Source organism: Saimiri boliviensis, chromosome 6, assembly GCF_048565385.1.
Source record: "Saimiri boliviensis isolate mSaiBol1 chromosome 6, mSaiBol1.pri, whole genome shotgun sequence".
Classification (NCBI taxonomy): Eukaryota; Metazoa; Chordata; class Mammalia; order Primates; family Cebidae; genus Saimiri; species Saimiri boliviensis.
The window spans coordinates 128,865,822-128,878,862 of record NC_133454.1 but is presented as its reverse complement, the minus strand read 5'-3'; the positions used below and the strand labels follow the sequence as shown (position 1 = coordinate 128,878,862).

Here is a 13,041-nt window from a genome sequence, read left to right as displayed (position 1 = left end):
TTCCGAGGCACCAGGACGCACGCCCCTGGCTTCCCACCAGCCCAGGAAACAAACAGGCAGGCACCATGCTGGGGTTTTACCGGTTTTATTTCTAGACTTTCATGTTTGTCTTTTGTCTTCTGCTGGAAACATGCCGGTTACATGTTGGTGCTAGGGAGCGCCACGGTGCAACCAGAAACACAGACCCAGCCGCCCGCCGCCCAGACCCTCAGACTTGTGCGTCACAGGACAGACTCTGCAGTGCCCCGTGCACCTGCCACCAGCCTTTGGCCTCTCAACACACACATCTAGGACTCGTGCCCTCGTCCCATCACGACGGACAAAGTGTCCCTCAAGGGCCCTGCGTGGTTCAGATAGACGCCGCAGCTAGGATGGTTGAGGTAAGCGTGAGCCGTGTTCCGGAGGGGTGGGGCGGGATGGGCCTGTGCCCGAGATGGCCTCCAAGCACAGGATGACCCTGCCAGGGCAGGGCTCCAGCCATGCGGGCCCGGTGGGGGAGGGGTGCAAATTCTTTTGGTTCGGCAGCTTGCTAGGTGACTCGGGCACACAGCACTGTGAGCTGGCTTCATTGAGATTTGGAGTCTCTTTAAATCAGCACTATGCTGTAATTAACAAAACAATAACGAACAGAACACTAGTACATAACAGATTAAACACACCCAAAACTTGAACAAATTCCAGAAGCTATTCCAATCATCCCTAAGCAGAGTCCTACGGGCCCAGCACCGTGGCGGCACGTAAGACACACTTGTTATAATAATAATAATAATTATGCAACTTCCATAGCTACACGCAAAGAATGACACAGCTGTAAAAACTATGATGACGCTACGATCCGATGAAGAGCCCAGTATCACAGGCGCAGGGAAGAGAAGATGGACACAGCCTGGTCTCCGGGGTCACTGGTGCAGGATCGCGCCCGCGTGTCTGTGTGCCGAAGCAGACAGAACCTACCAGCTGGGTCCACCATGGCTAAGTGAAGCATGAGGTATTGTGAAACAGGAACCTTTTTGGAATAGAGCAGTAATCACATTAAGTCAAAATTGATCACATTAAAAAAAAAAAAAAAAACTACAAAAAAGGCATCCGTAATACAATGTTCTAAAAGAAAATTAAAACTAGTACATGGCAGTATATGACATTGTAAAACAAAAAACTGATCCTCCAGTAGCAGCAAACAATGTGAAAGAGATACAGAGAAGCGATGTGAATGTTTCCAAACCGTGCCTGGAAGTCAACGGTAGCAGCGCAGAAAGAAAACGGAGCTGCAGCCTGTCCCTGGCGTGGGCACCGCCCCGTCCCCCCAGGAGCTGCAGCCTGTCCCTGGTGTGGGCACTGCCCGTCCCCTCGGGAGCCTCCTCCCTCCTCCCGCCCATCATCCCTCACACATCAGCCTCCACACTCTGGCCACCTGCCTTCAACACTTCCTAAATAAAAATTACAAGAATTCCATAGCCAAGATGTGCAAATGGTCTATTTTGTCGCTAAGTTTTTGTAAAGGAAGGGGCAAGGATAAGAATATCTAGGAACTGAACTTCTGCCAAGTACCCTAACTTTCCTTGTGACACCTTTTCAATCAGATGACTTTGGGAAACGCCAAACAGGCTGAGTTCATGTCTTCGTGCGGTCTTCCTCCAGATTGTTCTCACCTATAAAAGGACCTAGCTTTAAAACAAACTGTATGATACTTGCAACATCAAAGGCAGAAGGGGTGTGTGTGTGTGTGTGTGTGTCTAAATCAAGGGGAGATTGCATTACTTTATAAATCATACTGGCCTTATGAACATCCTCTGCAATAAATATACTTTTTTAGCCTTAACTATAAATTATATATTTTAGTGTTTAAAAGCCTTCCGGTGTGAAACATCTAAGATAACCCTTAAACCACCTGCTCTCTAGGTAAACCTCTGAGGTCCCTACTTTCAAACACCAGTTGGCACCAAAGGATTCCTAAACTTCAACTTCTTTAAGAGAAAAAAAAAAAAAAAAAAAAAAGGAAAGGAACTTATCATCCTGGCAATGTGAGAATGCAAACCTTTTCTTCCTGGCTGGCACGCAGCCTCCCAAACACTCACCCCCGCTGCCACCACGGTGGCCTGAACCTGCCTCGCAGTCCTACTCACACACAAGTACACGGATATTCCCAAACCATTCCATTAGAAACCTGCTCTCCCTCTGCACACACAAAAACAGCGCTATTTCCTACACCTATCGGGCTGAAAGTGCTTGGAAATGGAATGGTTTTAGAATATGGAGTAAAGAAAACCAACAACCAAGGAGCTGTGGATCGAACCTGGACGTCAGCTGGCTGCAGGGCCGTTGGGTAAAAAAACCAGCATCTCATAAACAGGTCACTACAAAAATAGGAAGAGTATAAAAATAGAATATATTATGCCACGATTTCGTCTTCTCTTTCCAGTAGCGTATCGTAGGAGTGGGACGGGTGGCCTTTCCCGACCCCGCCACGCTGGCTGGTGCCTCACAAACCCCCACGGTGGTGGTGGCCACAGGCACAAAGGACACACATGCGGGCACGCTACGCTACTGTAACCAAGAGGCGACTTCAGCCATGGATAAGGTGAAGAGGTTATACATCTAGCTACGGAATATAATAACATACAATGACTTATAAAGTGACTACATGCAGATGAGCAAGCCAGTTACAGAGACGCCTACAACCGCGCTACAGCTGTGCTCCTCAGGACAAGAATACCTTTTTCTACCTAAAACCCTCTTCTACTTTAAAAAATGCTTTGCTGAATTTTTCTATTTTTTTTAAAAATGTTTTTATGCTTTTTTTTTTTTTTTTTAACACGCAAAGAATCGAACCTAATCCTCTCCCGAGACCTCTCCTTTGTGTTAATACCTACGCTTACAACAGAGAAACAAGTACGTTAATATAAAAACTAGTTGATTACTGGGGTAGAAAATGCTCTATTTTTGTAGCACAACTCTCCTGCCCCCCGCCGCTCAGGGTTACGCGGAGACTATTTTTTCTCTCTCTCTTTTAAAGACAGTTTTTGGGTAATCTTTTTCTTTTGCTTAAGTCAGAGATGGAAGGGAGAAAGAGCCAAGGAAAAAAAAAAAAAACCGACAAGGAGAATGAAGCTTTCCCTTCTGCTATCAAAGTGCCCCGGAGAGGAGGGGCTGTCAGGGAGCACCCGGGGCCCGCCCCACCCTTGCTGCGGGTGGCGGTGGCGCCCGCCTTCCTGGCGCCCTCAGATGTCCACGTCCCGCACGTCGGTGGGTGTGCAGGCCAGGTCCACCTCCTCCTCCTCCTCCTCCTCCTCCTCAGAGGCCTTCGGGTCCGGGTTCTGCTGGGCCTGGCGCAGGCTGGACTCCAGCAGGCCTTCGATCTGCTCCTGGCAGGCCCGGAGGCAGTCCTGAGACGGGGTGGGGACAGGCGGCGAGAGGGAGCCTTAGAAGGGCCTGCAGCAAGGGCCCCTTCCCAGGCGCCATGACCTGGAAGGCTTTTATAAGGGCGAGACTAAGCCAAAAACTTCCTCGGCCCATGCTGCCTCCCCCGAACCCGAGTGAGACGAGGGAGCTGCCGTCACCTGTCAACGGGGCACTCAGGACCGAGTCTCCACCTCCTGCCTGGCCTCCCGAGCCACAGGACACCAGATGCTGCCCACCCACCCTGCACCGCTCCTGCCCGTCCCCATGCCCAACAGCACCTGGATCTCCTGTTCCCACTGGCCTGTCAGCTCCCTGGGGCATTCAGTGCCATCTGATCTGATCTGGACAGGCGGCCAGGGGGACCTGGAGCCCTGACCTCTCCCCCTCCAACCTCTCCCACTCAGGCCTGCGTCCTGGGCCACCCATCAGCCCGGCATGGCCCGCAACCACTGCCGCGGCCGCAGAGATGCTCAGCCCAGGGCGGACTGCAACAGAAGCTCCTGGAAGTCCTTCCTGTACCCTCGGGGGCTCCACACTTCCTTGGCAGCGGCCACACCATGCCAGCAGTGGGAAGGGGCAGCGGTGAAAATCTGGAACCCCTGTGCCCAGGGGCCTCTCCCAGGCTCCTCTACGGGCAAGTCCCAGACAGCCTTAAGCGGCTGCTTTCTGCCCTGGGGGCTTCTGGATAGAGAACCAGCTCCAGGTGCTGGGGCTGTGTGCGTCCCAGCTGCCAGGAAGCCACACGAGGGCTTGAAGGCAGGTCTCTAGGCAGCAGAAACAGACTTTCCACTAGGAGCAGAGCGGGGCCACAGCCCTCCATGTGCCGCGCATGAAGGCATGGCGTGACAGGCTACGACCCACGCTGGAAGGGCTTCTAGCTGGACCCCTGGAGTCATGACATTTTAGAGCTCCAAGCCTCTATAAGGAGGCCGTTCCTCTCCTGCCTTTCAGATGCATTCTCACGGAAATGAAGCTGGCCGCGTTGGCAGCGAAAACAGTCCCACTGTAAAGATGGGGAAACTGAGGCCAGAGACCCGGAGTGAGACCCAAGAGTCCTGATATTCAACCTAAAACGCCAGCCACCCTCAGTTCCCAGCCCCAGGGGCCTGGCAGCTCTACCCAGGAACCCTTCGCCTGTAGCCCCCCTTCACCTGCAGCCCCCCGTCCCCCCATGACCTACTCCAAGCCCACACCGGTAGCTAGGCTCCGGGCGTCGCAGGGCAGAGGCCCCTGGGGGGAGGCGGTTTCCGGTCAGGGCGTGGAGTTTGCAGTGAGAAGGGCAGATGCTGAGTTTCATGAAGAATGGGAGGGTGGTGCGGGGTGCTTTCCCTTTGCTGGGCTTCGGGAGGCCTCAGATGGCATTTCTGAGCCATTTTTCTGAGTGAACTGTGGGCTGCTGCCCTCCACCCTCCAGTAAGTGAGGACAGCTCACCACCCCCACGGGATGACACGGGGCAGGGTGCAAAGAGGCCACGGCACAGGTCACAGCAGGGAGGGGACGGTGCCCTGGCCGCCTCCAGCATCCCGTGGCAAAAACACTTCCTCTTCCAGAGGCACCACCGGGCAGTGTCCCTGGGCAGAGGCACCGCCGGGCAGGGGACAGGCAGGTGGACCCGACACAGCATCTGCTGAGAGCCCCTGGGAGGCTGGAGGGCGGACCACCAAGAGACGGCCCAGGCCAGAGCCCAAACAGGGCTCGCAGGCCCACCCGGCCCCGAGCGGGGGTCAGGCGGTCACTCCCTCACACACCGCGGGGCTCACGGCTGACCCGGCCACCTCTCCGGTCTAATTTGGTAAATGCCACAAACCCTTTTGATTGTCATTTTAATTCTTTAAGAAAAGACTCGGGAATAAAACAATGGCATTTTTAAGAAGAAAGACACAGTCATCCCCGGGTCTGACAGCGGCCGCCTCTCAAAGAGGCCGTGAACAACGAGGCTGTCGCTATCCGCCCGTTGTCCTGCCTCTCGGACCTCACAGGAGCCCCTTTCAAGCATCTATTTATTGGCCACGCACATTGTGGCCCAAACAAAGCTTGCCTGGGCCTATCCCCACACACCATCACCACACGGATCACTGGCTGGGGCCGCCTGGGGCCTCTGTCCTGGACGCTTCGCCCAGGAAGACGCTCCAGCTCCTGGAAGCCCCAGGGGATGTGACAGACCTGTGAGGACTCCCAGCCGGTCGGTGAGTTCTAGGAGCAGGGGAAGAAGCTGGTGGTGCTCCGAGCCCGTGGCCTGGCGTCCAAAGGACCCAGCCCCAACCTTTTCACCCTTGGGGGCCTTGGCACCAGCCTCAGCATTTCTGTGGCACTGGATGTCTGCTGCCCGCCAGCCCACTCGGCCATCGCCCCCACTCACCGGGTCACACTTGATCACTCTGGAGAGGAAGCAGGTGAGGCGGTAGTAGGACAGGAAGTGGTTGGGGCTCCCCAAGTTCAGGCCTTGCACTGCGGCCACCACGCTCCCCGCCGCCACCATGGAGGGCGGATTGGAAATGAACTTCACATCTGCAGCAGAAGGAGAGAGGCAAGGGGACTGTGGGCAGGGGACCCTCACGCAGGGCCTCGGTGATCCGGGCGTCCCTGAGTGCTGGCTCTGAGCAAGCGACCCGGCCTGGAGGGACCCATCCAGACTGCGAGGCTCCAAATCCAGGCTCTCCCCAGCCTCCAGCCTCCCCTGCGCACCGGGAGAGCAGGAGCCCGGCCCAGGGACCCTCCTGGAACGTCAGCTGTCGACTCAAACACAATCAAGCAAAGAGAAAGCCATGGGACATCCCTATCAGCATCTCCAGCCTGTGAACGTCATCACTTATTCACAAAAACAAAACGAGATGATATGAACGCAAGGACAGAGATGGTGCCTCTGCGACCCTAATCCGAGTACCTGCCACCCTCCAGCAGTAGGGATTGGAGACAAGTCATATTCTGAAGGGTCATCACATGGATGACACCCAGGCCTCCACCTGGGCCAGGCCATGGGGCTGTAGGGCACTGATGAAACCATTCCCCATGTCCGTCGAGGGGCAAGCCCTGGCTGGTGGCCTTAAGGGTGGCCGTGATGGTGTGGCGCCCTGTCAGGCCCCGGCATCAGGAGAGCCTGGCTTGGCTCACTAGGGAAGGAAGAGCTCTCCAGCAACCCACGGCCCTTACCATGGGACCATGTGACGGTCACGGTGACCTTCAGAGCACAGACCAAGTACAACCCAACTCCACCCCAGCCCTCCACTCAACACTGTGTATCTGGCGGGTGACAAAAGGGCTTCTCTGGGCCATCTGATGTAGCCCAGCAATTCCAGCGACTTCCTAAGTAAGGGAAGAGGTGTGGGGTTCCCACCCCAGTCACCATGGGACACCCCTGGAGGACTGGGCCAGGAGCCGGGCCCTGGAGGGAGCAGCTTTCCTAGGAAGGTGCCCATCCCCGACCCTGGGGCTTCCCAGGGACTGTTCCCCACATCTAGGCCCACTTCCAAGGGGGACACCAATCCAGGGTGGCTCATCAGGCTCTGGAGTCTGCACAAAACCCCCATGGTCACTGTCAGACACTGGGGCTCATCTGCCCACCAGGCGGGTGCCTCAGGTCACTCCACGACTGACCTCCCAGACAAACAGCAGGCTGGCTCTTTCCAATAGAGAGCCTCGCCACCAATCATGTCCCCATTTGCGGCAGGGAACGCCGGCCACCCCTCCTCAGGGCAGCCGCGCACCTACCGTGGACAGGTGGGCCAGCGTGGAATGTGCCCCAGCAGAGCCTGGGGGCAGCCTTTGGGTCGCACCCACGAGGAGTTCTGCACGGGAACCGGGGGCCTGACGCGGGAGCTGGACGCCGGCCGGGCCGAGTGTGGCATCTCTGCCGGCCCCATCGCCTCATCTCGCGCCACTGAGCGCCCGGGAACAAGGGGGGTCGGGGGAGCTGAATGGGAGCCGACCCAGGCACAAAGGGAGAGAGGCCCCCACGGGCCGCCAGGGGTGCGGCGGCCCATCGGAGACTTCATCCCGAGAGAATCAACAACTTCGGCCTTGTTAAAGAGAGAGGGGCGCCGGCGAGGGGCTGGGAAGAAAGGCAGCCACCCTGAAGGGGAGACAAAGCTGGCTGCTGGGCGCCGCAAGGACTTAAAAAAAGAAATCCTTAACGAGCTGAGCCACCTCTTTTCCCCTTTAAATGGGAGCAGTTCCACAGTCTGAGAGCCGGGAGCCATGAATGAAAACCTTTTCAATGAGGCAAATCAGAACTGCACACAGAGACTGCTTCTGCAGGGAGCCACGGGTTTGAGCTGGCCCCGCACCCTGAGAGCCCCATCTCATCCAGGGGCACACGCAGAGCGGAGTCACTCCCACTTCGTTCCGGAAGCTCCTGCTCCCCCCACCCCCAAGTGTGTGGCAGTGTGTTTAGATTAGGAGCCACCCAGAATGAAACACCAAAGCACCAGGATTGGACCCTTTCTGCTGCCCAGTTGTAAAGGGAGGTGACAGCTGTCCTGGCAGCTCCGTGGCACTGGACGTTTCTCACCTGGCCCCCTGCAGCGCCGAGGGCACGTGCCCTGAAACCCACATGTGTGAGCGTATGTGCCATGTGCACACTTGCTGGGGACCCAGGGCCAGGGATGACTGGCGCAGGGAGAAGCCGCCCTGGCATCACGTTTAAATGTAACCTGCGCCACGTGGAGGGCAGAAACACCTTCCTAGACTCTCCCACGCCTCTACCTCCTTCAGCCCGTTTCTGACTTTAAGCAGCCCTGAGTCACTCTCGTCTCCACGGACTTCCAGCAGGACCCAGGCAGTTAGGCTCAATGGGGTGCACATGGGTCAGGACCCGGAGCACTCTGCACGGGTGGGTGCCCTAGCCTCCTGCCCCTCCCTCGGGGCCCACCCTGGAGCGGACTCCACAGCCACCGAGAGCAGCTGGGTCCCCAAGTATTCCTCTTCCTTTACCCACCACCGGGGGCGCCTTCACAGACACAGCGTGTGCAGTAGCGGGGAGGGCGAGACTGCACCTGCCCCCTGCCTCCCACCAACACCCGGGGACCCTGGGAGGGGAGCTCCGCCGCTGGAGCCACCCTGCAGGGATGCTGTGCAAGGACGGTCCCCACCATGTCTCCAGGAAACTGCATTTCTCTGAAGCCACATTCAGCTCCATAAAAGGCTGTGTGGAGTCTCCGGAGGCCTCTCTCTGAGGAGCAGCAGCCAGAGAACGCCTCCCTGTGTGCTGCAGGACCACCCCTACCCCTCAGACCCATCCAGGCTGGATGGCATTCTTGGCATCTTCATCTGACCACGGTGGGGACTTGCTTAGAAACGTGGGGGAGGGGGTCATGCCCCAAGCAGGTGGAGGAGGTGGGGGAGCTCTCACGCCTAAACCAGAAACCATTCTGGAATAGTAGCTGCTGGCTATGTGTCAGAGGAGCGCTGAAATAGGCTTGGGGGGCTCTGCCCTCACGGGACGGGGGGAGAAGATGCTATTGCGTCTTTGATGTCCCGGACCTTGTGGCCTAGGTCACCCAGAGTGAGCCCACAAACAGATGTGACAACTGAGGCTTGACCAAAAGTGGGCCACAGCAGAGCTGGGTGGGATAGGGGCATGGGCCCCCCAGCAGGGTAACCAGGGAAGGAGGCGGTCACAGAGGGGTCAGAGGCAGGGCTGGGGACAGCAGGAGGCAGCACCCTGAGTATGCATGTGTCTGTCCCTACTGGGTTCTGGGGCCAGGGCCATGCCAGGAAGGGGTCTGGGGACCATGCCAGTGGAGGTGAGGTCTGGGTACTTCTGCTGCCCACGGTGGCGGCCCAAGCTGAGACTGCTCTGAAGTGCTCCCCAGGGCTCAGCTGAGCCCAGCAGACTGGCAGCACCCCTGGCAGGGCCTCAGGCAGCTGAGCTCCTCTGCTGGACACCCCTGCACTCAGCAGCCCAGAACACGTGGTGCAGGCGGGCCGACAGCTCTCCCCGCCCCTGGAGGCGCCTCTGGCAAGTGGCCCAGCCTGGGAGAGGCCAGGAGGGGGCCCCCGCAGCTCAGGCTCCTTAAGGACACAAGAAGGGCTGGAGGTGGGTGGGGAAAGGAGGCGGCCCGGCGGCCAAGGTAAACCCCCTTTCGGCATGGAGTGGCCACAGGCTGCCCGGCCCGGAGGGTGAGGCCACAGCATCTAGACACAGGCTGGCTGCGTGGTGGCGCGGCCCTCAGGGCAAATCCCCCTCCATCCAGCGCAAACGAGCCAGCGCCTCTGCTCACCAGAGCTGGAAGAACTCTTCCCAGCGCGGGTGGGGGCCTAGGGACGTCCTCCCGGACAGCACCCAGGTGCAGAGCAAGAAGCCAGCCAGGCCACCTAAGGTGCTGGCTCTCAAGGGGAGGCCAGGGGCTGCTGGGCCTGCCCTACCTGTGGCGCAGAGGGCAACGAAGGTCTGCGCGTGTTTGCGTATGATCTGTTTGTTCTCCTCCGCCTCTGGCATTTTGGAGAGGAAGTGTTCGATGAAATCGTGCGGGGTCATGGCGGCCAGGTTCCACTTGAGCTTGTTCACCAGGAGCAGCTCCATTTGCTGCGAACACAGGGCGAGCGGCTATCAGGGGAGGTGCGGGCCGGCCCGGGGACGCAGGGAAGCCGGCAGCATGGCCCTGGCCCCTGCGTCTCGTGCGGTCCTGGGGGTGGGGGAGCAGGACTGGTGAATGCTGAGGGGTCCAGGGAGCTGGGGCATCACATGATCCCAGATCAAAACAGAAAAGGCGCCCGCCGCGTGAAGAGGCTCTGCAAGTGGAAACGGAAAGACCTCCCACCAGCTGGAACGGGAGGCTCAGCGCGGAGCGCGGCGTTCCGGGTGCAGCCGCTGGAGGGCGCGCGCCGCCCACTTTTCGGCCACACCGCGTAGCGCGAACGCGGTGGGAGTCGCAGGCAAGCGCGCGCGGGGCGGCTAGGATCCCACCCGCTCCCCGGACAGGGACACCCGGCAGAGGGGCCGCCCTCCCTCGGGACGGACAGATGTATCCGAGGCGAGCCGGCTGCCGCCCCCTGCACCTTCCCCGGCCTAGTGGTCCTGCGGCTCGCGGGGGACGGGGGGCGGCGGGGGTCCCGCGGTTACCAGCAGCTCCTCGGGCTGGATGGAGTTGTCGGTGTAGATGCACAGCTTCTCGGCCGTCAGGGGGATGGTCTCTTTCATCTTAGAGGCCACGAACATGCAGGTGGCCCCCAGCAGCTGCAGGCGGCTCTTTTTCACTGGCTCCAGCGACAGGAAGCGGTCCAGGTAGTTCATGGCCAGCGGGAAGACCTCCTCCTCGCACTTCTGCTCCTCGCAGACCTGCGGGGGCACCGGGCCCGTGACCGCCGCCGCCAGGTCGCGCCACCCCCACCCCACCCCACCCCCGCCCTCGCACGCCCATCGCGCTCGGCAGGACCACCAGTTCTGGAGGGCTGAGGGGTCGGGGCCGGGGGCGGCAGAAGCTTCCTGTGATGCGCCCCCTCTCGCGCGCGTCCCCAGTATCCACCCTCCCCGAAACTGAAAGGGAAAGTCCCCGCGAGGCTGGCATGGTGGGGGCGGGAGCGGGCACAGCTGGGCGGCGGCGCGGGCTGCCGGCCCCGGGGACCCCGGCCCGCCCTGGAGCTCCGTGGCCCCTCTGGCTGGGGGTCGACACCCACTGGGGTGCGGGGCCGCGCAAAGGGCCGCGGCGTTGGGCGCCGCGCCTGCGAGACACAAAGGTGGCGTCCCAGGCCGCCGCGCCGCATTTCCCCAGACGTCATCTTTTCAAAAAATATTTAAAAATATTAAAAAAATAACTAAGTGCGTAAAAATACCCTGAAAATGACCCTCGGACGGCCCTTTACCCAGGCCGGGGGTCGGGAGTTTGTTACAGGCTCCGGGGGTAGCCCCAGGAATTCAAACTCCGGGGACCCCCTTCCCCCCAAGCGCGGGCGGCGTTTCCCTCTCGCAAGGGCACCACGCCGCACTTTCAAAAATTATTTAAAAATACTTGCGGGCCCCTCAGGCGCCCACCGAAGGTCTGAAAATGTGCTCCCAGGCCCCCGGCTCGCTCGGAGAAGGTCCCCCAAGCCGAGATCCCTGCAGACGGGGATCCAGCCCTGGCGTCTTGGGGGCCACGCGACCTTGCAGCTCGGCGTGCTCTCCGGCCCAGGCTGCCCGTGCGGGGCGCCCCGGGACGCGCTGCTCGAACAAAGGGCCCCCCTTCCCCAGCGGGGTCCCCCCCAAACTACCCATGCTGCGTCCCCGCGCCCCTCCCGCGGGCTCCGGGCGGCCGCCGGGCCCCTAGTTGCGGCCCCAGCGCCCGGCAGTCGCTCCCCGCCCCCACCCTGCCCCCAATTATTAATAAACACTTTTGCTGTGCAATAAAAGAGCAAAGATGGCGCATAATACTGGCACGAGCGCCCCTTGCATACGTGTCCATGGATATTAATTTAAAAATCAAATCTATGCCCCCTCCCCCCGGAGTTGGAAGTTCTCGGCCGCTGCGGCTGGGAGAGGAGCCGCAGCATGGCTGGGGCGCAGGCGGGGGGCACAAAGCGCACTTAGCCTGCCAGCCCGCACCCTAGGGCCCATTGGGGTGCTCCTGGCACTGGCTTCCCCTGAAGGCACCCCTCCCCGACCCCCTCCTCCCGTCCCAGGAAACGCAACTCCTAGCACCCCCACCCCCACCCCTTCCTCCTCCAGAAAATACCCACAATTTTTATTTTGAAAATACGGATCCCTAGCAACACCCCGGCAAACTTCAAAGGTCTAGCGGGAGAGAAGAGAGGGGAGTGAGGAGCAAAGAAACGTGGGTCTGGGCAACAAGTTGCAGGGAGGTCTTAAGAGAGCCGCCCGAAGCCCCGCACCTCCAGCATCCAGGTGGCCACGATCTTCCGCATGGACGGCAGGACCTCCTTCTGCACACATTTGAAGTAGGACACGGAGGGGGCGCAGGTCTCCTCCGCCTTCAGCATGGCCCGCAGCACCCGGTCGTTGAGGAGGTTGGCATCGGGGTAGGCGCGGCGGATGGCCTCCACTTCGCAGCACAGGAGCTGGTGTTCCATGGCTGGGGCTCTGCCTGGGCAGCTGGGGAGGGCTGTGGGTTCCGGCTGCGTCCGCGCTCGGCTCTCGCTCCTGCTGCCCCGCGCTGCCTCGCGCTCTTCTGCCCCTCGCCGGAGCGCGCGGACTCTGCTGCTCGCGGCTACTGCGCCGACAGCCCTCTGGAGGCTCCAGGACTTTGCAACTTCAACAAAACTCCCCTGTAGTCCGTGTGACGTTACTGTTGTTAAGCAGAGATCAAAGCCGGGCAGAGAATGGGAGCGGGAGGGGGCGGGGGCGGGCGCAGGGGGAGGGGGCGCGGGCGCCAAACGCCGGGAGCAGCGAGGGGCAGAGCCCAAAAGCCATCCCCGAGGCGCCGCGCCTGCCCTGCGGCGGAGTTGCCCCCGTAGCCCGGTTTTCATAGAAATGCAAATCGCCCCGCTGCAGCCTTTCTCCCCGCCAGAAAAGAGGGGTGCAGGGGGCCTGGTCCGACTCGAATGGGTCCCCCGGGATTTGGGGGTGGGGTGGAGGTGGCTCTGCAGTAGGGGACAACTGGGAAGCCCGACAGGCCACACGCAGCCTAGGGAGACCGCGAGGAGGGGGGACTCTGGGGCGCGGCGACACCCCATATCCAAGCCGGCAGAACCGGCGCATTTCCAAGAAC

General features: G+C 59.9%; 1 protein-coding gene across 1 annotated transcript; it reads right to left on the bottom strand.

Moving 5' to 3' along the window:
- Nucleotides 1-69: 69 nt before the first annotated feature.
- Nucleotides 70-12,614, bottom strand: CCND1 (cyclin D1). Its single transcript, XM_010351907.3, has 5 exons — nt 12,206-12,614; nt 10,461-10,676; nt 9,764-9,923; nt 5,760-5,908; nt 70-3,383 (listed from the first exon to the last, which is right to left on the bottom strand). Exons 1-5 carry the CDS (start codon nt 12,401-12,403, stop codon nt 3,219-3,221), a joined length of 888 nt encoding a protein of 295 aa, XP_010350209.1. The 5' UTR covers nt 12,404-12,614; the 3' UTR covers nt 70-3,218.
- Nucleotides 12,615-13,041: the final 427 nt, after the last annotated feature.